General features: G+C 32.1%; 2 protein-coding genes across 4 annotated transcripts; one reads left to right on the top strand and one right to left on the bottom strand.

The window, feature by feature from the left end:
- The first annotated feature begins 13,687 nt into the window (after window positions 1-13,687).
- Window positions 13,688-17,490, top strand: LOC114717709 (chaperonin-like RbcX protein 2, chloroplastic). Its single transcript, XM_028902903.1, has 5 exons — window positions 13,688-14,226; window positions 15,125-15,216; window positions 15,489-15,546; window positions 16,518-16,583; window positions 17,051-17,490. The coding sequence occupies exons 1-5, from the start codon at window positions 13,924-13,926 to the stop codon at window positions 17,171-17,173; spliced, it is 642 nt and encodes a 213-aa protein (XP_028758736.1). The 5' UTR covers window positions 13,688-13,923; the 3' UTR covers window positions 17,174-17,490.
- Window positions 17,491-18,455: 965 nt separating this feature from the next.
- On the bottom strand, window positions 18,456-23,014 carry LOC114717712 (50S ribosomal protein L13-like). 3 transcript variants are annotated; one of them, XM_028902907.1, is made up of 7 exons: window positions 22,883-23,009; window positions 22,124-22,257; window positions 21,739-21,806; window positions 21,123-21,194; window positions 20,021-20,187; window positions 19,696-19,807; window positions 18,456-19,026 (listed from the first exon to the last, which is right to left on the bottom strand). In XM_028902907.1, the coding sequence occupies exons 3-7, from the start codon at window positions 21,778-21,780 to the stop codon at window positions 18,805-18,807; spliced, it is 615 nt and encodes a 204-aa protein (XP_028758740.1). In that variant the 5' UTR covers window positions 21,781-21,806; window positions 22,124-22,257; window positions 22,883-23,009; the 3' UTR covers window positions 18,456-18,804. The 3 variants fall into 3 exon arrangements, with proteins under 3 accessions (XP_028758740.1, XP_028758739.1, XP_028758738.1); XM_028902906.1 differs by lacking the exon at window positions 22,124-22,257 and having other exon boundaries at window positions 22,920-23,014; XM_028902905.1 differs by lacking the exon at window positions 22,124-22,257.
- Between the last annotated feature and the right edge of the window lie 2,197 nt (window positions 23,015-25,211).

Here is a 25,211-nt window from a genome sequence, read left to right as displayed (position 1 = left end):
ATATGACATGTTTTTTCTAAAATACCTTAATCATCTTCATTATATCCTCCTTCCCTCTCATACTTAATTATGGTTGAGGAGTATCAATAGAGATGATTTGGAAAAAATTGATAAATGTAAAAAAATAGATCTTATATTTAGGACCAAAATCAACTCTACAATTAACTCCCATACTAAAGACCGAAAGAGTAACATCATAATGTTGGAATATTTCCAAAACGAAGAGATTTTTTTTTTTGAAAAGTTGTGTATTTATAGATTATAAAATCTAGAAAACTAATGTATGAATACTTAAAAAATTTGTTAAATTAGCTAATTGTAACAAATATGCTTTGATTTCTCTAATAAATTATCCTATTTAATAATGTGTCTTGGAACTATCATTTGATTGAGAGTTCCCTTAATATAGTGTAATTAATAGAAATATTTTGGATAAAAATTATAAATTTGAGATGACAAGTACATTGATGTATTATATTTAGAACCAAAGAGACCTCTAATTTACCTTCTATATTTAGAGGAGAAGGTAGAAATAAATTTATATAAAAGGCTGTGTAAGGAGTTATAACATTAAAAGTTACCAAGGTCATGTATTATCTTATCAGTTCATCCTAAAGACATCTTAAGAAAGGTAATAAGTAAAGGTGGGGTAACTACTACTTGATGAAAGGTTATATAAAAATTCAATCATGAAAAGAAAAGCAAAATACAGCCAAGAATAACTTCTCAGAGTTGCACGATTGAAAGCAACTTTTGGCTGAAACACCACTATTTAATAAAGTTCGTGTTATTTTTAATCATTTTATAACTAAATCCACTTTTTTATTAATTATCCAAACAAGTCTTAATTTTTTCAATTGATTTTTTTTATAAACATCAATCCAAACATATACTAACTGACTTTTATTCTAATTTAAGTTTGCAAAATCAGTTAGAATAAAAGTCATTTTTGCCACTGCCAATCCAAACACATATATTGGATTGACAATGAAAAAGTAACTTATTTTTAATCTAACTTTTAGAAAAGTAAGATTGGGTAAAAGTTAAATTAAGTAAAGTGAATTGTGTTTGGATTGGAGTTTAAAAAAATTAGTTTGTAAAAGTGATATTGATAAAAAGTTATTTGGATTATGATTGAGTAAAAATAAGTTTGTTTGTAAAATTAACCAAATGGGTATGAGTTTTAATAAATAATAAAACATGATTAAAAAAATGATTTTACATGATACAATGAATTTAAATTAAATTAATATGAAAAGTGAATTTTAATAAGTGAATTAATTTTTAAAAATTAGAAATTTTATAAAAAATTGTAAATAAAAATCTATAATTGAAAAAAATTACAAATATTAAAAATACATAATTAAATATTATAAATTATAAATAATATGTTGGCAAAAAATATAAATGATAAATTATACATAATACCATAGCCAGCGGGTGATGCTCCCTTTTCGTTTCCCCACACACTTTTCGAGACACGATCAGACTGGGCAAGTCATGAGCATAAGCCATAAGCATAAAAAAATAGCTTCTGCCTTATCATGCAATTTGGGATAAAAGCTCTTATTTCTTTAAGCTGTTCCAAACATGATGAACACGCAAAAACAGGCTAAAAGCACCTTTTAAGATTCAAACGTGGCAGGTTTGGTATTTGAGAACTGTACGTATGCTTGCACAACACAATCGCGACAAAGTGCTTTTTTTTTATTTTAATTTTTTGATAGTGTAGAGTGATTGCAACAATTAGGGCTAAAACACTTCTGCCAGTCCCATCATTGGAATTCTCTTTAGGCAGCATTGTGGTTGTATTCCATCTTAGCCAATCCTGAAAATCAGATGCAAAAAACGTATGGTAACAGATGGGGTTAACAAAACCAGTCCAAATCTCTTTTTTGCAATTTTATAATCTCTCAGTATATGTAACACTGTTTCATCTCTATTGCACTCATAAATATATTTGGCATTTAGTAGTAATTTCTCTCTTAGTTCTGAGGGAGTTGGTGAGTAATATCTCGCAAGTGACAATAAACTTATCAAAGGACGAACTTGATTTTCTTTGACAAGTGACGCTTTACAGAAGGGTTGCTTGTTTAATGTTGTATTTTTGGAATAGTAGCATACATACTAGAATGGACAGAGAGAAGGAAAAAGGAGGTGCGAAAGTAATTACAGGGCTAAAAAAAAATAATAATAAAAAATGCAAGAAAGAATCCTGTAAAAAGAATAGAGCTGTAGATGTGAATGATGCAACTGTAGATGAGTGAAGCCTTGTCATTGTCTCATCAAGAATGGTACAAGAAGCTGATTTTGCAGCAGAGCAAAAGGAAAAATAATCATCAACGTCACGGGGTAACGCAGGGAGCTGGCTTTATGTCTCTCTGTTTGTGAGTTATTGCAGACTATGAGGAAAGATTTCATGGGGAGGTTCTTGGCCTCGTTGATCTAAAGAAAACAACACTATGTTTAAAAGCAGGAGGAGAGGTTCAAAACATTGTTTCTGTTGTTCAGTCTTGGGACATCTATGTGTCCAACCACAATTATAGGATTTGGTTACTATTAGCACTTGTTTGGTCCAAGAATCAATTGAAATAAGAGAAAATTGAGAGGAATGGAATGAAAAGTTTCCAATTGAGAGCCTGTTTGATATGCATTGGCATGAAAAATAAATTGATAGAAAATATTATGTTTGATTAGATGTAAATAGGTTGAAAATTTGAACAATTTTATCATATTATCCTTAATAAAAGAATATAATATTATTAAATAAAAAGATATTTTAAAATAAAAAACAATACTTTTTAAAATGACCCTCATATTTGAGCTCCAACAATGTCTTGTTTTTGCCACAACAACAAGAGAGCGGATGGAGCCAAAAGAAATCACAAATGAAACTTGAGTGGTATTATAATTTTAACCATGGTTTTATTAATATAAATTAAAACTTGCGTAGACAAATTTCAATTCATTTTTATTTACTTTGAAACGGCCATCAACTGACATTTTTCTATACAAACTTTAATTTTACACATGATATATTCCAATTTTCGCACAAAAATTCAATTTTGCTACCTTTTGTTATGATATGTTTTTTACGTGCTAAACATAGCAAGTTTTCAAATAAAAAATAACATAGAGACATACTGTAAACACTCACAATAAGTGATCAACATATAATTTATCCTTGATATATATACACACATAGACATGCATATATGTATATAGTCATTACATATTTAGAATGTTATTGCAATCACCCCAAAAGAAGAAAGTAAGTGCATTCATGGTAACCAAGAAGAAAAAGAAAAAAAGGAAGAACATTTTATCACATTTGCCATCGAAATTAGCCAACGCTTGCTCGTTATCCCAAAAGCCCATGGTTATACAAAAGTCCTTATCTTCACCAAACTTCTCCATGCATCTATCTATCTTGAGATTTTGTGCGTTCAAGTAGTGTTTTTTAATCAAGATTTTAGTTACATATGGGTTATTGGGCATTTGAAGGAGGCGATTGGAAATTTGCTTTTCTTCTCCCTAGTTTACTTCTCTGTTCCTGGTGGTGGTCTGTTCTGCATTGTCGCCAGCGGGTAGCTTCTATGTTCTCCTCTTCTTTTTCTTCGTTCTCTATTTTGCATTGTCTTTCTTTTGAAAACTGCTAAAGCGATCTAGGGTTTACAGTAAGGAAGAGGAACATCCTTTAGATTAGGTTTATATGATTGCTTTCACCCAAGGCTATCCTTATGACTTGCACATTTCATTTGTTCATAGTACTTAGGTCAGGAGAGATAATAAATGCGCTTGGAATTTCCTTATTAATCCTTGAAATTTCCTTGCAACCTTACCTTCATTATTGTTGCCGCGTGAAGTCAGCGGCTTATATATATATATATATATATAGTTTGGTCTTTATTCTTCCTAAGGCATCAACTGAGATGCAGTGCAAATAAAAGTACTGCAAACTGTGTTATTCTCTGGAATATTGGTATCCTTACGTTAAATGTCGAAAACTATGAGTAGGAATATGTGTATATGTGGGGAAATCTTATCCAATAAATTTGTTTCTTGCGTTTCCTGGGGCAGTTAAGGTGTGGATGGATTATTTTGAATGCTCAAATTTACAATTCCATTTTCATTATTGTTGCTGTGTATATAATCTTTTTTTTTTCTTTAATCCCGTGATAATCCAACTCTTTTTGCAACCTTGAAATACACCAATAACATATGCTAGCTACTCTGAAAATCTAAATTGCCATCTTAAATATTTACATACAATGAAAGTTTTGTTTCGCCAATGATCACGGTAACCTTGTTCTGGGTTCTGGTGCAACAATTGAAATTAGTCAAATATTAGTACATTTTTAGATCCATTTCCTTAAATATAATAATGTTCTGTGTAGTCTGACAGTAAAATTTGCAGACGGGTGCATTGCTGGAGACATTGCTGGTGGTGTTGTAGAATAGAAACTGCTTTGTATCCAATTGACACTATAAAAAGCTCAGACTTCAGGTGCATTAAGTTTATTTAGTGCAAAGTTTATGTTTATACCTCATCTCTCTTCATAACTTCTATGAATATACAATTGTGAATTGATAAATAACTGCCTTTTCATGTCCTAATGTTAGATTTGAAGGTTTATGAATAGAGGGGGATATCAAGTTGGGAGAAATTCCTCTCTTAATTGACTTCTAATATGAATTTGTTAATTAATTAGTTATTAGTTGGTAATGCAGACTATTGAATTAATTTGTCTTTAATTTGTAATTAAATATTAATGAGCGATTGAGTTTCTTATTCAATTTGTAACAATAACTAAATTATATAGGGCAAATAATTTATTTTGTTATTTGCAATTAATTATTAAATTATAATACTATTAAATGTGTAACTTAATTTGTAGTTATTACACCATGTCTCCTCGTCTTGAAAAGGAGTCTGTGATTTCGGATCGGGCTCAGGACCTTCCCGCACATCAAAATGACGACCATGATCTTCTTGTGAATGATATTCGGGTGCGTCAGGCATTCCCCGACGAGGATGTAAGTAAATCAAATTTAAAGGTCTTAAATTATAATGGTTACAATTATACTACTTCCTCCGTTCCTTATTATAAGAGACATTTGATGCTTATGGCATGTTTCTATATATAAGAGACACTTAAAAGTTGTCTCTATTTTTTTGTGTTGATTTTCTATTTTACCCATATTTATTGTCTCCAACTCACACTCTCTCTCCCTTCCACTTCTCTTTCTTTCAATAATTTAATTGTTCTTCCTCATGCTTTCTCTCCTTATTAATGAGAGCATTTTTGGAAAAAATTATTTTTTTACACATTGATTGTTCTTAACTAATTTTAACTACTTTTTTTATCAACGTAATTTGATTATTCGTCTCTTATAATAAAAAACGGAGAAAGTAATATTTTGTATTTGCCAATTACTATTACTGATATTTAGGAGGAAGAGGATATGGCTAACCCACTAGATACACAGACAGTCAGGGTAAGTTAATGAAAGTATTAATATTTGACTATATAATTTTTACAGTTAATATAATATTTGGTCTCTCAAATTTATTCTTATTTTGATTTTAGTTTCTCAAGTTTATTTTACATTATGGTTTGAGACTTAATGAATTAAAACTAAAATAAAAACAAATTTGAGGGAGTAAATATTATATTAACCTTAATTTTTAATTACTTATTTAGTAAAATATATTGGAAAAATAACATTAAGGTCCCACAAAACCAAATATACAACAGAAAAATCCCTTGAAATGGTATAATTTTTCTGATGTCCCAAAAGGACTTGTGTGCAATTTTCAGAATCTTCAAATGACTTTCTTGTCCTTATTATCAGAAACAAAGAGGGTGAGCTGGGTGAGGAGTTTCCTATGCAGTATGGTCGAACGAAGACGTTGGGAAAGAAGAAAGAAGCCATTGATAATAAAGTATCTTCTCCGTTACTATTAATGAATTCTTTCATGTGAATCTCCACAAATCTTTAGGTCTGGAACTTTCTTTCCTCTCCTCTCCTATCTTTCTTGACAGATTGTGTATTTGTTTGGGAATAGGAAATCAGAAAATCATTTTTGCCTTTGGTACCTTAAAGCTTTTGTTTTTAGTGTAGGATTCACAAGTTAACCAATGGAAAAACTGTGTTTTTTGTTGGTGTGTGTTGGTGATTTAAGTTGAGTGTGTAGGATGATCATGAGTGTTTTGTTTTTGGGTTGCTTGTGGGTGGTTTTGCTCTGTTCTGACGTTAGTTTAGGGGTAAAGGAAGAAAAAGATAAAGATTAGTTTGGATAGAAATCCTTAACACGAAATGGGATATTGTATTGTGAATTAGGCCGCAATAGTTGTCAATATGTGTCACAACAGTTGTCAATGTAGCTCCTTGACTTGTTAATGACATTTGCGTGATTCTTGATGCACGTTTAAATTACTGATGGCGAGTATGTCTGGAAAGCATCTATTTTGCTTTGTTCACATAGAAGGAAAGTTTATAAATGAGATATATGGGAGGTAGTGTAAGAACAACAAATATAAAGGAGGACACAAGTTATGAAAAATTGAAGAAAATTATATCATCAATTGCTAGAAAAGAAAATAACTTATTTCTTTTGAAATTCTCAGTTGTGTTTGATAAAAAAATTTTGTGGAGTTGGTAGATGATGATGGGGTTGAACATTTAATAAAGTTTAATGAAGAAAGTGATCATGTGTATGTAGAAGAGAATGGAAATAAGAACTATATAGAAGCAACAAGGGATAATGTAATAGAGGAGCAATATATGTAAGTTCAGTTTAACAAAACTGTTATTATCAATATCAGTTGTTACTGTCTTGCTATTAATTTGTCAATGCATACATCCTGACTTGTTATTTCCTGCAGGATTAATCAATCATTTAAAGGTATCAATAAATTGTCTATGTCTTCACTTAACTTATTTAATGAGATTGGAGAGTCACCATCAATTCTTTGTGCTATTAAAATGAGCCCAACACCTACACCACAAATAAATTTCACAAAATGGAAAGATTTGATTATTGGAGAAGGAAAAATATTTCCAAATGCCACTGCCTTCCGAAAAATATTATATAGATGTGAAGGGAATATTTTGTAAATGAGTGTGAAGGGAATTTTTTGTAAATGGATATATACAAATAGTTAGTTTTGTAATTATATGCAACTCCTATTTTTTTTGGATGGATTGTGAAATAGATGTAGTTTCATGTATATGAATGTGTAAATAAAAATTGACTATGAATTGGCATGTTAGATTCTACTATCATTTCAGTTGTTATTGCCTGCATCCTATATTGTCATTAGACCTGTTATGACTTGTCAATGGAGCACTGTGACTTGTCAATTAATTTGCTAATGTAAGTTGTTAACAATATGAATTCAAGTTACTTAACCTATTTTAGTATCATATGACATTTTTAATCACTTTGTCATCTCATATTTTGGTTATATTGTCATATATAATCATTATTAATAAAGTGTTAATAGTGACACTATAACTTGTCAATGGTCGTACTGTGATTTGTCAATGGTAGCAATATAACTTGTCAATAGTAGTACTATAACTTATTAATGGTGGCACACTAACTTATCAATAGTGACACTGTGACTTGTTGTTCGCTAAATAACTCTTAAAAGGGTTAGGTGCCGCGACGGATATGATCAGGCGCCGCAACGCCTTATACAGAATGACAGGTTCTTGGACAGAGGGGGGAGCCACGACGGATATGGTCAGACACCGTGGCGAATTATAAGTTGTCAATGGTGGCACACTGACTTGTCAAAAGTAGCACTATGACTTGTCAAGAGTAGCACTATGACTTGTCAATGGTAGCACTGTGACTTGCCAATGGAGTACTGTGATTTGTTAATGAAGGCACTGTCCCTTATCAATTGAACATAAATTTGAATAACACCTTCTTAATAATTGTATTTTAATGCAAATATTACTTAACATTATAAATAAATGACACTTTTAGTTATAAAAATTTTAAATGTCAATTGTTAATATCCATACATTTATTTATTATGAAATTGTTATATCGCTTGTCATTAATTCCTGTTATATTACTTGTTATTTTGGATAACTCAGGTTTTTAATTTCTACGCTGAGTGTTATTGAGCTATACACAACTAAGAATTTCAAAAGAAATGATTTACTTTCTTTTCCAGCAATTAATGATATAATTTTTTTTCAATTCTTCATAACTTATGCCATCCTTTATATTTGTTGTTTTTACACTACCTTCCACATATCTTATATCATCTTCTCTATTATTTATAAACTTTCCCCCTGTGTGAACAAAAAAAAAAGATACTTTCTAGACGTACTCGTCATCATTAATTTAAACCTACATCAAGAATCACCAACTATCATTGACAAGTCAAGGAGTTACGTTGACAACTGTTGGGACACACATTGACAACACAATATTTCATTTCATGCTAAAGGTTTCTACCCAGACTAACCTTCATCTTTTTCTTTCTTTGCCCCTAAACTAACGTCAAAACAAAGCAAAACCACCCACAAACAACTCAAAAACAGAGCACCTATGATCATCTTACATAACCAATTTAAATCACCAACACACACCAACAAAAAATACAGCTTTTCTATTGATTAACTTGTGAATCCTACACTAAAGCCAAAAGCTTTGTAGTACCAAAGGCAAAAATGATTTTCTGATTTCTCATTCCAAAACAAATGCACAATCTGTCAAGAAAGGTAAGAGAGGAGAGGAAAGAAAGTTCTAGACCTGAAGATTTGTGAAGATTCACATGAAAGAGTTCATTAATGGTAATGGAGAAGATACTTCATCATCAATGGCTTTTTGCTTCTTTCCCAACGTCTTCTCTCAACCATATTGCGCAGGAAACTCCTCACCCAGTTCACCCTCTTTATTTCTAATAACAAGGGCAAGAGAGTCATTTGAAGATTCTGAAAATTGCATACAAGTCTTTTTGAGACTTCAGAAAAATTATGCCATTTCAGGGAACCTTTTGCTGTATATTTGGTTCTGTGGGACCTTAATGTCATTTTTCCAAATATTTTTTGTCAGGTGTGCATTCAAAAGCTAAGAGAGTCTCAAGGTTTAGAGGACCTGACGAGGGTGTTAGGCACGAAAAGGTCGAGAGAGATCGACTCGGAGCAGATGCAAAAAGAATCAGTAACGGAGGTGCGAGCAATGGCAAAAGAAGTAGTAGCGGAGTTGCGAGCAGAGATGGAAGCTGTCGTTGGTCGGCTTGTTCCGGAGGTCTTTAGGCATATGGCACTGGGCAGGCATGTGTCAAGGTTTGAGAAACCTCTACTATATATAAACATCCCATCTCCGAATCCCTCCCAGACAGATCAGACTGTGGGTCCAACACAGGAGCATTAAGGTAAGAAGGGTTGGCCAATATGGACCTGGTTATTTGGATTGGTTATTGTAGAACTTCGCACTTTAATATATTTTTTTCCCCGACCTGATCACACTTCAATTTGTAATTATACATGTTTCATTGTAATCTCCTGGATATCTTTTTTTTTTTTTTGATACATCATGGATATCTTGTTATTAAGCAGTAATGGTGTACATGGTCCGCAGCCCGAAAGATAAGCAGGTTATATTTTGCACCCGGTTAGCCAGCATTGCACCCAAAGAAGCTTTAACTATTTTGGGTTAGATATAGGACGGTTTCCCTACCCAAGTGTTGATGCCCTGCTTATGCCACATGTATTAAAAAGAAAAGAAAAAACTTTGTTCATATTTAGTGTTTAACAATATTTTAAATATGATTGTCTTTAATAGGAAGATACTTGTACTTAGCTAAAGGAGGAAAAAAAACTCTAATTATACTTGAAAAATACATTTAATTTAACCTATTATTAACTTCTAAAATATTAGCATACAAAATATTGAACGATACTAATAGATTCTATATTAGCCATGATGATACTAACAACAACCAAAATGAAATTACAAATTTACAATAATAATCTTCCAGATTATTGTTGTGGCTTCTTCAGTAATCAAAAATAAATGCTCAAAATATAACTAGTTACCTTTGAAACTACCATAGAAATAAGTATCTAACTACATATAAATATATATATATATATATATATATGTCTCTAAATTCAAATTTAAAATCAACCCATTAAACATTGATCAATTACCGTGGAAATGGAAAAAGGAAAGATTCTTTTTGGCTGGAAAAAAAAAACAACAAAAATATAGTATTATATTATACTGTCTATTGTAATAAATACACATAATATATATTTTTTTGGGCAAAGTCAAATGAGTAAGACGGCATGCCTTGCCCTCAATAAGCCTGGCTCAATGGTTATTTTTATTCAAGCCTTTATTTTTTGGGTCATGCTGAGCATTTTTTCTTCAAGTTCAAGCAGGTGGGTGCATCAGGGAATAACTGAAGTGAGGTTGCATTGACTATCTCAGTTGAGCATTCATTGATGAAGAGGAATCAATTGCATTAATCAATTTCGATTGGACATTAAGTGAAAATCAATGGTGTCTTTGGAAGTGTTTGCTCGCTGCGGTAATAGGAGTGAGCACTAATTAATTAGGGTCACTAGACCTAAACTTAGCAATGTTGAACTCCTAATATTAAGTGATGATTAATGATGTTTTTTTGCATATAAATATTATTGTTATGAATTTTTTTTATGAATTAGTTTGAATAGATATTTGCTTAGGGATTTTTGTAGTATGTTGCCTGATGTATTATTGTCATTGGTAATTTTATTAGTTTTAATTTTTTGATACAAATGAATCATGATAAAATACAATGATTTTAATTGAATATGTTAATTTAATGTTTGTTAGTTAAAGGTGAATAAATAGTGGTACTATTAACTACTCCCTCCGTTCCTTATTATAAGAGACATTTGATGCTTATGGCATGTTCCTATATATAAGAGACACTTACAAGTTGTCTCTACTTTTTTGTGTTGATTTACTATTTTACCCATATTTATTATCTCCAACTCACACTCTCTCTCCCTCCCACTTTTCTTTCTTTTAATAATTTAATTGTTCTCTCTCATGCTTTCTTTCCTTATTAATGAGTGTATTTTTGAAAAAAAATTATACTTTTTACATATTAATTGTTCTCAACTAATTTTAACTGTTTTTTTTATCAACATACTTCGGTTATTTGTCTCTTATAATAAGGAACGGAGGGAGTATTAACTAAGGCAAAACATGGCCATCCAATTGCATTTAGTAGTGATTTTACTAATTGAATAATATTTTATTAATTTATAAATGCATTGATAGTGTTTTCAGAACAGTCAAAAAAGTTCTGATGAGGTAGTGGTAGTTGGGAATTGGGATAACGATTTAAAACCGCCACGAACCTCAAATTTCAAACTTTATTTTCAAAATTTAAATCTCAAAATTTAAAGGGAAAAGGTGCAAGTTTCGCTATAGGTGTCTATAAGTTTCTATGGTCTAAATGTCGCTCCGAAAGTTCTAAAAACATAAGAATTTCTCCTTGACAATTACCTCAATTAAATTTGACCCCAATTTCATTTGTCTTTCAAATTTTTATTTTTATTTTTAAAATATTCTCATTGATTATAAGGGGTTCCATTAAAGAATAATTTCAATGTATATGATTATATCACATACTCCTCCTGTTTTTAATATATGACCTAATTGTTGTGTTAGTTTTGATTCTAAATATAATACATATTTCTTATATTTATTAATTTTCTCTAAATTATCCTTATAGGTACTGCCTCAACCATAATCAAGTAAAAGAAGGAGATGAGGTATTAAGAAAGATGATTATGATATTTTAAGAAAAACGTGTTATATTTCTTATAATTAACTAACTTATCTAACTACATTAATCTAGTCAAATTAGTTAAACAGGTCTTGTATTAAGGACCGAAATAGTAGAATAATTTAGAAAAGCCGATATATATTTATTATCTATAAAGCCGATCGAGGTTGTCCGCACGTAATCTTAGTTCTTGTTTTGCATGTGCGTTGACTCGTATGGTTTTCCAAAAATTGTTTTGGTTCTTGGTTTGATTTTCTAGTTCCAGCTTAATGTGGACGGGCAATCATGAATATATGTTTTTAGTCCAGATCGAGTTACTAGCGAGTTAAACCTATATGTTCCATTAATTTGTTTTGTTTAATAATTATTCCTTCCATCCGTTTTTTTTTTTTTTTCATAAGAGACAACTGTAGAGTTTGGCATGGTATCTTTTTTTTTATAAGAGACATTTAGAGGTTTTAAATTTTATTTATTGATTTTTTTTTACCTCATTTAATGACTCATATTACTTGTATCATTATATTTATGATAAAAGTACACCTAGTATTCTGATTTTTTTTATGATACTTTTAGCACCTTGATTTTATGTTTTAGTTACATCCAGCACCCTAAAGATTAGGATTTAGGGAGTTGAATGTACTAAAAAAAAAAAAAATTAAAGCATTGTATGCATTAAAAACAAAATTAGGATACTGGATGTACCAAATATTAAAATTAGGGTGCTAAATGCACCATAAAATGTTGGGATGTTGGATGCACATAAAAAATAATATTTGAGTGCTACATACACGTTTATCCTTATATCTAATCACCTCATCTTTTATATTGGTGTAATGGCATGAGTTTCATATATTGCTTAAATCACTTAAATAGCTAAACTTTTTGAATACATAATAGAAATAATTTTAAAAAAATTATAAATTTAAAAGATAAAGTGAATTAATTTTATATTTAAATTCAAAATAAATTCATTAATTATTATTAATAGAAGGGTATATAAATAAATTCTTCATAAAATTACTAAAGACGGCTCTTCCTTTCCCATCTCCAAATCTTTTGATCGTTATGTAAGTTCAATTCAATCTTCTAGTCCTTTATTGTCATTCCCCAGAAGTCTCCATCCTCGTTAATATTCAGGTAAATTGTTTTGGGGCAAATACTATAAGTTACCAAAAAAAAAAAAACTAATCACCAAAATATCTCATAATAACGGAGTATGACAAGTTTTAGTAAAAAAAAAAAGGGGTAAATATGTAATTTTACTCATGATTTTTTTTTTTTACAATTTTACCTATGATCTTTTAATTTTGGTGTATATAAAAAATAAAATCAATGATAAAATTGTAAAAAAAAATCATGACTAAAATTGTACAAAAAATCATAAGCAAAATTACACTATTAAAAGGACTGAGATATTGGACATATCTAAAAAGAAAATTACAAGTAAAATTGGGCATTTATCCTGAAAAGTATATTTCGGTCACCTGCTATTATAATTTTTGGTGACTATAGATTTCATTTTAGTAATTTTATGTCTTTTTAAGTTTTTTTTCAATCCTCCTTTTCTATACGTACGGAACATCCGCTCGTGTTTCGCGGGAAAACGTGCTGATACGGTTGTTCACTTCTTTGCAAACTTGGAAAATGAAGTTCCGTAACATGCGCTTGAGTAACGACAGCGGCACGAATCAACCACGTGGCTGAACATTCGCGAAAGTGTAGAAACCGTCCAGGTGAGTTGGCTGTACGTTGAACGAATTTGGCAACAAAAGAAGGCCAATGTGAATCTTCCTCTTTTCTTTGATGGTGAATTTTGGACCTTAAATTTTTTATGGCCAACGTTCACACACATTTTGAAAATCTCACGATTTTCCCATTGAATTTTCCTTCTACCCAAACACGCCTTCTCTTCTCCAACGGCTGCTCGACCAGCACTTTGATGCGTCTTTGACTGCGCTTGCCTAATTCCCCAATTTTCTTGGATACCCACTCTTATTTATTCGGTTTATTTAGTGGGTATCTAATCTTTTCCGATTTCATTGTTCTAGGGTACTGATTTCTTCTGGGTATATTTGGGGAAGTCCATTGAGCTTGGCTTTTAAGGAGAATGGTGGGTGCTTTATCTATTGTGGGTTCATCAGCGTTGGACTCACACACGGGTCCATGTTTGTGCCTCGATGCGTTGCCTACGACTAGTATGAATATCAAAACTGGAAGAGACGCTGTTTTGTGGAAGAACCATTCGGTAAAGCGCGGAGCGATGCAATTGAATAGTTCCTTCATTGATGCTGGGCGAGAGTGGCGGCTCTGTGTTAATAGAAATACTAGGAAGCAGCGCAGTAATAGAAGGCTAAAGATTGTTAACGAGCTTGGTGGGCAGTATGAAGATACGTTTGGTGATGTTAAAATGGTAACATAATCAGCTTTAGTTGAGAATTACGAATGGAACTTTTAAGTAGATGCAATCTGGAAATATATTATTCAGGTCATTTTTCTTTTGGTAGTCTAAAGTGTTGGCTGTTTTATTTTTTCCCTTTCAAAGTTCCAATTCATTCAATTTGGTAGCTCAATCATTTTAATGGTGCACCATTTTGGAAATATGTGAGTTATTCGTGAACGGTAACTTTCATTTTGCTACAAGCATGCTTAGTGTGAGGGTCGGAGGAGCCTCTGGACGTTGATAGTTTTCTTGTTAAGCTTTCTTCATGGAACTTTGTGAGAAAATATCTAAGTAGTCTTTGATTATATTTGTCCCGAAATTTTCAAGCACGAGTTTTGTGGGCTCTTTACATGTATATGCTCTTTAGTGCAATTCGATTCTACTTAGTGTAAAAACTAGAGTAATTGTTGTGCATTTGCACAGAGCATGAAATGTAATCTCTTTTATATCGATGCGCTTTAGATCTTGTCTTTAAATTAATCTTAGCATTTGGCTACCCTAACATGTATATTCATAATCATATTATCGCAAATGTTACTGTCATGGTTTCTTGATTTAGATCTGTTTCCTGAAGTATTCTAAAAAGCATTGATATCATGTGTTGTAAAATTTAGCACTTCTTTTGATAGTTTGAGAAGTGGCGGTAAGGAAATTAGAGATTAGCAACTTATGAAAAAAGCACTAGGTCCCTTTGCCATGCCATATAAGAGCAGGATCATTTTAAGGAATGTGGAGTCCTTATATTACATCGAAGTATGTACTTAGACTTATGTATGTTTCACTGTCATTCGCTAATCTTCATTTTGTGATGTGAATATGTTGAACTTTATTGGCATGAATTTAACTGGAATCATGCCCTTGGATGCAGCAACTACTCAACTATTTCACTTACAAGGCTGCAAGGACTGTTCTTCAGCAGTTGTATGAGATGAACCCCAACCAATATAGGTGGTTTTATGAGTAAGTGCTATTGTTGTTGTAGCAAGATTGTTTCTGTCAAATTTAAATAATCTTCGGTCTTGTAATTATTTTGGCTTGAACATGTGGTTCGCCATTGAGTCCCACAGATATACATTTCTGAATTATTTGAGACAATTTTGGTACAATTTTTAATCACAATATGACAGATGTGGCAATTTCTGCATCATTGTATTGTATCTGCGAAGATTTTCACAATTTCATCCAAAGGTGCTCATCCTTGCTACATGTCACTTCTGATTTTCATTTGATAGGTTTGTTGCAACAAACAAGCCAGGAGATGGGAAACGTTTTATCAGATCCCTTGGCAAGGTACTGTTTGTATTCTAATTACCTATTGAATTTTCAGAAGATATTTATTGTTATTTCTTGGTTGTTGCATTATGAATACCTTGCTAACTAAGATAGATTTTAGTAATTATAGGAAGAAGTCTAAGTCCCAAATATACAGGGTGAGCTACATAAATCTAGAGATTGAAACTACTGCATGAACTGTTGAAAATTCCTTTTACTCTATTCCTCTGTTTTCCGTGCACAATCCTCTGACATACAGGGTGCCTATGTTATGCCTCTGATTTGTGTACTGCCTATAGTTTCTTCAATCCTCACACTTGTTGCAAAAACTGCTTCTGACAATGTCAATGTTGTCTACATTGTTATTGGCATTGCTGTTGCTAGTTGCTATGACAGTCAAGTGACTATTCCACAGCCATTATTGTATTATTGTTGCTCTTTTGATTGGAATTATTGTTCTTGAACTGGCAAAAACTACTCTAGTTGTGAGTATTAATGTTATTACTATCATATCTATTATGAGCCTTGTAGGTTAGCTCAAGTTGCTTCCTCTAGTTGCCAAAAAAAAAAAAAAAAATCGTTATCATAGTTGCAATTTTATTTATCATTGGTAGTTCATTACAATTCTCTCGTCCCAAATATTAATAAAAAACAATTGCAAGTTCTGTTGAACTGTTATTAAAAAGAAATAAATTTATACTGCTTTAATAAATGTTTTGCAAGCATCGCAGGAAAAACTATAATCTTGAGTACAAAAATGGTTTCAAAGAAGCTCTATCTATTGGCAAAGTTTAACGATGATTGCAAAGACACCTACTCAATCTTTCTCTTTTACTCTGCATTCCAATTTCTCTTTTGCAGTTAAAATAATGGTCCAATCAAATGCCAAATCCTCTCTATCTAATTTTGAGTTAGGATATGATTATGACAATCCAGTTACATAATGAATTTGTAAATAACTTCATTCTATTTTCCTGCCCAATTGACAGGAGAAACAAGATCTTGCTGAGAGAGTGATGATAACAAGGCTTCACCTTTATAGTAAATGGGTCAAGGTATTGAATTTTAATAGTATTTTAGTTTTTTAGGTTAACTTGGTATTATTTTTTTGGTCCTTTAAATTGTGTTTTGTGCCTCATTGATCCTCTATTTTTTAATTAGTATCCCACACCTCCTAAATCATTCACCCCCTAAAAAGGTGTTGATAAAGCCTCTTAAATGTTGATTAACCTAATGTCCAAAAAAAATGTGTAGGACTTTCATGATATAAAATTGAGGAATTAAAGAATCAATTTAGCACATAGTACATTTAATGAGTCAGATGAACTTAAAGCGACCAAAGTATTAACTTAAGTTGACCCCCCCCCCCCAAAAGAAAAAAAACCAAAACATCAAGAATTCGAATTATAATCACTACTCACACCTCTCGTAGCCACTTAACACCTAAGTTAGAATCCATTCCAACACCTGTTAATCTTTTGCAAAGGATCAAAGTAATTTTTCTTCTATTGTTGCTATGCAGAAATGTAATCATGCTGAGATATATCAAGAGATCTCAGATGAAAACTTGGAGTTGATGAGGGAAAGGCTGATGGAGACTATAATATGGCCCTCGGATGACACAAACACAGAAAAAATCGGATGATAAGTCTGCAACCTATATCTCATCTTCCATTCCGAACTCTAGCTGAAATTGGGGGGGAAAAAGAGTTTAGGTGGAGTGTACTTTTTTCCCTTTCTATACGAATCTGTTGCCTTTTCCAAATCTGCACTGTCTGCAAAATAGAATTGTTGGATTCAGTGTATAAAATGTGTACATATTTGTACTCATCTATATGCCAATAGTTAGATATAATTTGAAGAGAGTATTTGTGAGTGAGGTGTACTCACATCAATTTCTTTGTAGACTAAAATTAAATTTCAAATCATTGAGAAGCTGATATTAAAGATGTTAAACATTCAGGAATGTTACCATTTTAAACCAAGGAACTTTTTTTTTTTTTTTGGGTGGTATAATTCAGAGTATCCTCAAGCCGCTTTAGGCTTGAGATTGATATCTGTCAGGATAGGATTGTTAAGATTAAAGCCGTCCCAACAAATGTGCTTCTCAGGAAATAAACTTGTGAATGAAATCACTTGTAAATGAAAATCATTTACTATCTCAACCAATAACTTGTTGGTTAAACTAACCAACTTTATTATAATATAAGCTGAGTTGATATTTTCCTTGATTTAATTTTCTTGAAAAACATTGTTTTTTCTAAAATAGTTTTCTGTTATATATATAGGGTTAATACCATTATTTAGTCCTTATAATTTGATTGAATTTTAGTTTTTGATCCCTATAGTTTTATAAGCATTTTGTCTAAGTTAACAGCATGAAGCATAAAAACCAGAGCTATATTTTTAAAGAATTTTGGTCTCGGTTCCTATTCTTAATAGTATTGAATAAAAGTTAGTGGCATAAAATTCAGAGCAAGTTTTTAGGAAATTATAAGGAGTCAAAACCACAATTTCAAACTATAAGGAGTAAAACCAAAATTTGATCAAAACCAATAATATTAACAACCTGCATATGTATATTGAAGAATTTGAAGGATCCGCGTGGCAACGAGGGTTCTGCTGCAAACCTGATTTCTCTTGTATGTTTATGCACAATGAAGTATGCAGTAGATTTCCACTATTGTTAAATCTATTATTAAAATTCCATAATTTTCATGCCTGGATCCTGACTGCCTGCAAACTCCACAAATACCTCATTCGAATCAAAGTACAATGGGCGGAATTTGATAACGGAAAAGCCAGGCCAAAGAAAATAACGGGAAAGATCTTACAGATTAATATTTTTGCCAAGCCTTGATTTGGCAAGCCATGTTTTCTTGTTTTTTCCGCACGCAAAGGAAACAAAACTTTGAGAGAAGAGCAAGTAAACGAGCAAACTTCGAGGGGATAGACATTAATAATGTGGTTGCTAACTAATACTTATTAGAGCCAAACGGAAATCAATGAAAAATTAAACAACTCACACTAACTTCGATCTAAGCATTTAGAGTGGCTAATGGGTATTAATTGGACCAACTATGACGTTAATCCAGGCATTGCACAAAATTCCTGTAACTACGATGCATGCTTCCACTGTTAGCTTTAATGCCTTCAAGGATGGGAAAAGGAAACAAAAGACGCAATTTCATAAGCCATGAAAGAATTTGCTCGCATAGATAAACAGATGGCTTTCCATGGATCAGCTAAATTTCCCTCAACCACGACCACGTCTATTCAAGCTTTCACTTCCGCTAAGGCTTCTCTCTTTTTGCCTTTCCTTGTTTCACCTGTATTCTGTTGCTGCTGCTCAGCCTTCTTTTGAGCACGAATCATTGCGCGCCTTGCCCTTGGCCGCATTTCACGTACGTTCCTAGGAGGCATCATGTAAGATTCAAGGGGCCTATCACCAAAAGGATGCTCGCTACCAGCAAATATCCTCAATTTTCGATCCCTATCCTACATTTATGAACCGGGAAAAAAAAATGCAACTTAGAAAATCAGACAGAAAAAATGTTGTAGTAAGAATGTAAAAATAAAATATTTGACATGAAAGATCCTAAGCTATTTAGAAACCAATTTACCCTACATCTCTGAACTAGCATGACCTAATGAGCTCAGGAAACACTGAGACACTGCTCTCCATTTCTCGCTCTTTCAGAATCCAAGGAATTAAGTGAAAAAATTGCTGAAGACAGCATATTTGCATTAGATAAATAAATAAATAGAAGCAATATTAGTTTGAAGTGCTAGGTGTGCTAACTAATGCAAGAAAGGTGACTTCGACAGGGTGAATCCTCCATGATACTTTGATGACAAGTTCCCTTCTCATGATGCTCCGAACAGCCAATTTAGTGTCTACGAATGGTAAAAAATGATGATTCCCCCCTGAAGTTTGGGCTTTTGCTACCTAGGGTTGTGATCTCACATAGAATACCACATGCAACCAAGAATACTCAATCCTCATTCTGTGACATAGTCCTTTTTTGTCAATTATAATTTGGCTCCAAACTATTGGGTCCGTGCTACATAACGCTTAAAGTTTGGGGTCTGTTAGCTAAATCCCATATTCATAGTTCAAAATAACATAGTTCAAAATAACCAGAGTCTGGTCTATGTAACACTCACATCACGCAGTTTGTTTCTAGGCAGCATGCGCAGAACAGCTTTGCGAATGACTTCTGTAGGGTCTTTGGCTAACTGGTCCTTTAGACTTCTTTCCTTGAGGTGGCCCACATACCTGCATGCCACTACTTCATGTCAGGATAAGAAGCATTATCAATTCCAAGACATTATGGAATAAAGGAACCCAACAAACAGCTAACAATTGTAAGTTTGGGGAACCTTTTTTTATTTTTTTTGGGGCAACATATCAAAACACCTGATTCCAAGTAACCAAAAAATCTAAAAACTTCGTCAGTTTCATTGCAAGATCAAAAGGAACAGCACTTACCCTGTATGCCAGCGATAGAACTTATCTGTAAGCTTTCTTCCAGTCACACAAACATCCTTTGCATTAAGCACAACACACATATCTCCATCATCACGATTAGGTGCATATGTTGGCTTATCCTTGCCCTGAACTACAGTAGCTATTTGAGATGCTAACCTCCCAAGGACCTTATAAAAAAACAACACAGTTAAACGTGAAGTGATCTCATCTCTTCAAATATTTAAACAGTTCTAATCTTGATTACAACTATATCTGCCAAACAAATGGTTTCAGCCCCGTATGAAATTATCTTAAAAGGATCCACAAATAATAAATCAAGCCTACATCTACTCTGAGTAGTAATAACCTCAAGATAAGTTGCACAGAAGAATTGTTCTCTTCAGAGTCAGCTTAAAACTAGATATGCTAACCAAAAATCAACAATCTTTCTGACCGTCTACAAAATGACACCTCCGTAAATCATCCTTGTTTAGATAAATCTTCAATAGATTTTACTTCAAATTATCTCATAGTTAATGTGCATGCCAAATTGCTAATTGATTGGCTTTTGTCCAAGAACTGGATGCAATATCTCATATTTTATTCTCTTTCTCACATGCAAATGCTGGAAAATCCATGGATTGACAAACCACAAGTTGCACATTGAAATTTAGCACGAATATTAAGTACAACAAGGGTTCGCTAAACAAACATAGAAGTTAATCCCTCCGTGCCTATTTATAAGAATATTTTGGACTCCTATTTTGTCCCAAAATATAACAGAATTGGAGGAAGTTGGTAGTGTAACTAAGGTACCTTTCCCATTTTGCCCTTCACTTATATTTGTTAGTAATTAATGTACCTCTCCACCTAATCACTTTATTGAGGGCATTTTTTCAACCAAAAAAAGGGGCATAATGTGGCATATTTAAAGCATTTAACGAACAAAACAACTTTTCCTTGGTATTGAGAAATTAGTTATTTGTTTCTTATATTTAGACACAAAGGGAATATTTGAAATTGGAATCATAAGTTATTTTGTCTGTGTGGCAATGATTATGGACCAGCTCCAGTGTACTTTCACAGGAGCTCAAAAGGCAGAGAGGGAAAACCTCAAACTCACCTGGCCTTTGGCATCAAAAACCCTCCAGCGCAGCCCTTCAAGATTAATACGTCTAAGTCCCGCAAGTGCTTTCTGGAGATATCATAAAGGCCACGAGTGATCAAAATAATTTTGAAACTAAATTTGGAAGAAATCAGCATGAGACGTTGATTTTAGTCAAATGGGAAATAACAGAAATTTATACCAATATCTTGAGAATGTTCTAATGACTAGGAAGACTAGACCATCAACTTAACCGCATTTTTCCAACAAAAATTTCAAAACCTTTTTATCCAGTAAAGTATGAAGTTGACGTCAGCATTTTATATATATTTTATAACAAAGTAAGCACTTACAAAATCTTTGCAACCAATGTAATTGTGCTTGAAGTTAGGCGATTTATGAAAACTGCAATATATTAATCCATAAATTTCAAAACTACACTATGACAAGAAATGATACAAGTAAAATCGGTAATAAAAAATATACCACAGGCAGGATTTATAATGAACCCTCTGGAGTATATTACAAACATTTGGAATTTGCAGTATAATTCTAAAATATGATATAACATAGTGAGCTTCCAAACATATGAAAAAAGAAATGGAGAAGGGGAAAAACTGAAAAAGAAAAATACCTTCATGTTTCCATTGAATGTTGTTGCTGCTTGGGTTGCCATATAGACTCTAGATGTCTTCCGTCAATCTTCGTGCAAACAAACGAAAAAAATAAATTCATGACTGAGATGGCATAAAATTATAATGCACAAAAGATCCTGAAAATCGTCACCAAATTTACGAGAAATAAGAAAACAGGAGAGAAATTAAAGCTCAACACGATACTGTAAAAGGGACAGACTGTTGACCCAGGACTTGAGATGAGTAGGGGCAAAAAAACATTTTTATTCTCAACATTTTCCATATTCAATCAGAACAAGAATCGAACGGCTGGAGACTGATGGGAAAATCTTATTCTTACTTATGAATGAGGATGGACAAAAGTAGACTTATATAACACTTAGCGGAGTATCTTTCCCCACTGAATGTCTGAAATATGCATAGTTGATAATATTGATATCATACATTTCTAGTTTTTGTTCATACTTTAACGAAGATGCCTTAGTAAGCCAGCTGATTCAGGTAACCACTGCAAGACACTGAAGAATGACAACGACACTCGTAATTTATAATCTTCCAATTTCATCTTGCACTTTATGATCATGGAAAGTGTTGCCTAGAGTGAGTAAGGTGTGCAACTGATTGTTTCTGTCAACAGCTTATAAATTCACAGACCAGTGAGCAGCAGGAAATGATTTAAACTCAAGCTTCTAAATTGCCCGACACAAAACGAGACAAGTCACTTACCAGATCATGCATCACCAATACCTTGAGAATTTTAAAAATGGATGGTAATAAACAAAATGCCAATACGTAACTAATCTAACAATGCACAGCGATACAACCCAAAGCAGTCGCTAGTAATCAAAATGAAAGAGGGCAGAAGTATAATAGTCAATAGCACACCATTCAAGCAAAGGCTAATAATAAAAGTCTTGCTTATAAAAATTAAACTCAATTTGTAAATATTCCTAGACTCAAAAGCGTCAGTGTTCAAACGATTAAACGCCCAGATTCAAAGCCAAGTTAGAATGAAAAATTTAAAACAGAAAAAGAAACGGTACGACAGCATCCGGCAAACGGCTGACAACCACGCAGGAAACAGATAACGCGGGGGACAAACGCGAATATAGATTCAAAGCCAGATTGAACAAACAATCTCACCGGATTTTGGGAGAAGGCAAAGCGCTAGAGTTCGAACCTCTTTCAATACTTGCCAGAGAACAACCACGCAAGGCTGACAACGGTGGACGGCGTACGGCGGCGACTTCGACCAAGTCTGGCGTGATGGTTCGTCGACGAAGAAAAACGGAGCAGTCGAGCACAAGCGGGGTTTGTTAGGGGTTATCATTAATTTTTATTTTTTATTTTTCATAGAAGGGGTTATAATTAAGGGGAAATTGCAAAAAAAGACCTTGAAATTGTAAAAACGCAGATAGGGACCCTTGACAACTTCACTTTGGGTTTTGACAATTTCAGGGCATATTATTCTTGTCAAAACCTAAAGTGAAGTTGTCAAGGGTCCCTATCTGCGTTTTTACAATTCCAAGGTCTTTTTTTGCAATTTTCCCTATAATTAATTAGGGAAAATCCAAAAAAAAATGATAGCTGGATTTTATAATTCCAAATCAGTATTCGTTACTACACTCATAAAGAAAATAACTACATTTAAAGAGCAAATGACAATCCATTTTTGTAGTAATTTCTGATTTGGTATTTTAAAATTCAGTAATCACTTTTTTAGAATTTTCCCTATAATTAATCTTATTAATTAATTCTTTTTTCCTGAAGTTATTCATTTTCTACAAATAAACCTCCACTACACAATTAATATTCTTAAATTTCACTGCACTCTCACATACTAAAAATATCCTTTTTTTATTTGAGATTATAAATTTCTTTATGTTTTGTTATTAATTATTGAATTTGAATTGTAAATTGTCAAAGTTATATTGTTAATTATCAAATTTGAGTTGTCAGTTCTCACCAAAATTATTATATTTGCAGGTTCTGAATTTTTTTATGCTTTATGTAAATCACTTTTTGTTGTGCATCATTGAATTTGAGTTGTTTATTTACTTATAAAATTTATAAGGACCGACAACTCAAATTTGACAATTAACAATTCAAATTTGATGATTTATAAGAATTTTTTACAAAAAATAAAGCAAGTGTTTTTGTCGTTTTACCCATGAAATTCTGATCCCTCGAGTGCAACGAAATTTCATATTTTTTTTAAAAATTGATTGATCTAGATTGTCTACAATTAGGTTAAATTAAATTTTCCCAAACATTATTGTCTTTTGATATTTTTAGACCTCTTTTTTCTATTTATTCTTGGCCATTTATTTCTTTTGTGTACTTCACTTATTTTTTTTAAATTTATTTACTTATTGTTTTTTTATAAAAATGTTGAACTTACAATTTCATGATTAAAATAGCCTAACAAGAAAATTTCACGATTAAAAAAGACTGAGAAAGAGTTTAATATGACTGGGTTACAGAATTTTTCACCTTACATGCCACACAAGTCTAATTCAAGGATTCCATTTGCTACCATATGATGAATTAAGATAAATAAATCGAAATTAAATCTACCTCTTTTTTTTTTGACCAGCGAAATTAAATCTACCTAAAATATCATAATAACCTGATTCTAAATATAAAATTTAGTTTGTAACGCAACTTACACGGAAAAATACACCTTATCCTAGCCTTTTTCAAGTCTAGATATCTCACACACCTAGACACTCCCCCAACACATGGGAATTTGATCCCCCAACCTACTCAACAAGAGGGGTGGGATGATGCCATTTGAGACAACGGTCATTGGTTTGACTTTGCATGAATAAGTCAATATTTATTTATGACAAAAAAAAATTTATAATAAAATTGTATTCTTCTATAAACTTATATTATTATTTAATCATGTTTAAAAATTAATAAATTCAATTTAGCAAATCACAAGTTCTCAATAGTTATTCGCAACAACACTTCCACGATAAATTTATACCTTTTAACAAAACTTGTTATTTGATCATAACATAGGTTTAGAAATATATTAATTCAATTTAGGAAGTGCCCATTAATTAGTAATAACAAAACTTTTGCAATTAAACCATCACAAGAGTGTCAGTCACGATTAAAGGAGCGTTCAGGTCACATAAGTCCCTTTGGGAGGAAAAGGAGGTGGCTTTGGAGGAAAAAATGACAGATAGTGTAATATGATTGCATGATTCAGATATTGTTAATTGCTCATCCGGTTTTTAATATAAAATCTAATTATTAAATTAATTTTAGTCTTAAATATAATATCTATTTATTATATTTATTAATTTTTTTAAATTACTACTATAATACTCCCTCAACTATAATCAACTAAAAGAGACAGAGAGAGTATTTTTTAAAAAAAATCATATTTTTTATAATTAATAAATTTATCTAATTTTTTTAATCTAATTAAATTAGTTAAATAAATCTTATATTACGTTCT

The sequence above is a fragment of the Neltuma alba genome, unplaced genomic scaffold, assembly GCF_004799145.2.
Source record: "Neltuma alba isolate B1F8T4 unplaced genomic scaffold, ASM479914v2 tig00011771_pilon, whole genome shotgun sequence".
NCBI classification, from domain to species: domain Eukaryota; kingdom Viridiplantae; phylum Streptophyta; class Magnoliopsida; order Fabales; family Fabaceae; genus Neltuma; species Neltuma alba.
Note: the sequence above shows the minus strand (reverse complement) of the source record. Positions and strands in the feature narration are given on the sequence as shown.

Excerpts from the sequence above, each read along its gene's own strand:
- LOC114717709 (XM_028902903.1), top strand. The coding sequence starts at position 13,924 with ATGGTGGGTGCTTTATCTATTGTGGGTTCATCAGCGTTGGACTCACAC. Across the intron at positions 15,217-15,488 it reads CAATATAGGTGGTTTTATGA|GTTTGTTGCAACAAACAAGC; the intron begins GTAAGTGCTATT and ends TTCATTTGATAG. Across the intron at positions 15,547-16,517 it reads TTATCAGATCCCTTGGCAAG|GAGAAACAAGATCTTGCTGA; the intron begins GTACTGTTTGTA and ends CCCAATTGACAG.
- LOC114717712 (XM_028902906.1), bottom strand. The coding sequence starts at position 21,780 with ATGGCAACCCAAGCAGCAACAACATTCAATGGAAACATGAAG. Across the intron at positions 19,808-20,020 it reads TTCTATCGCTGGCATACAGG|GTATGTGGGCCACCTCAAGG; the intron begins GTAAGTGCTGTT and ends AGTGGCATGCAG. Across the intron at positions 19,027-19,695 it reads CTAGAAACAAACTGCGTGAT|GATAGGGATCGAAAATTGAG; the intron begins GTGAGTGTTACA and ends TCATAAATGTAG.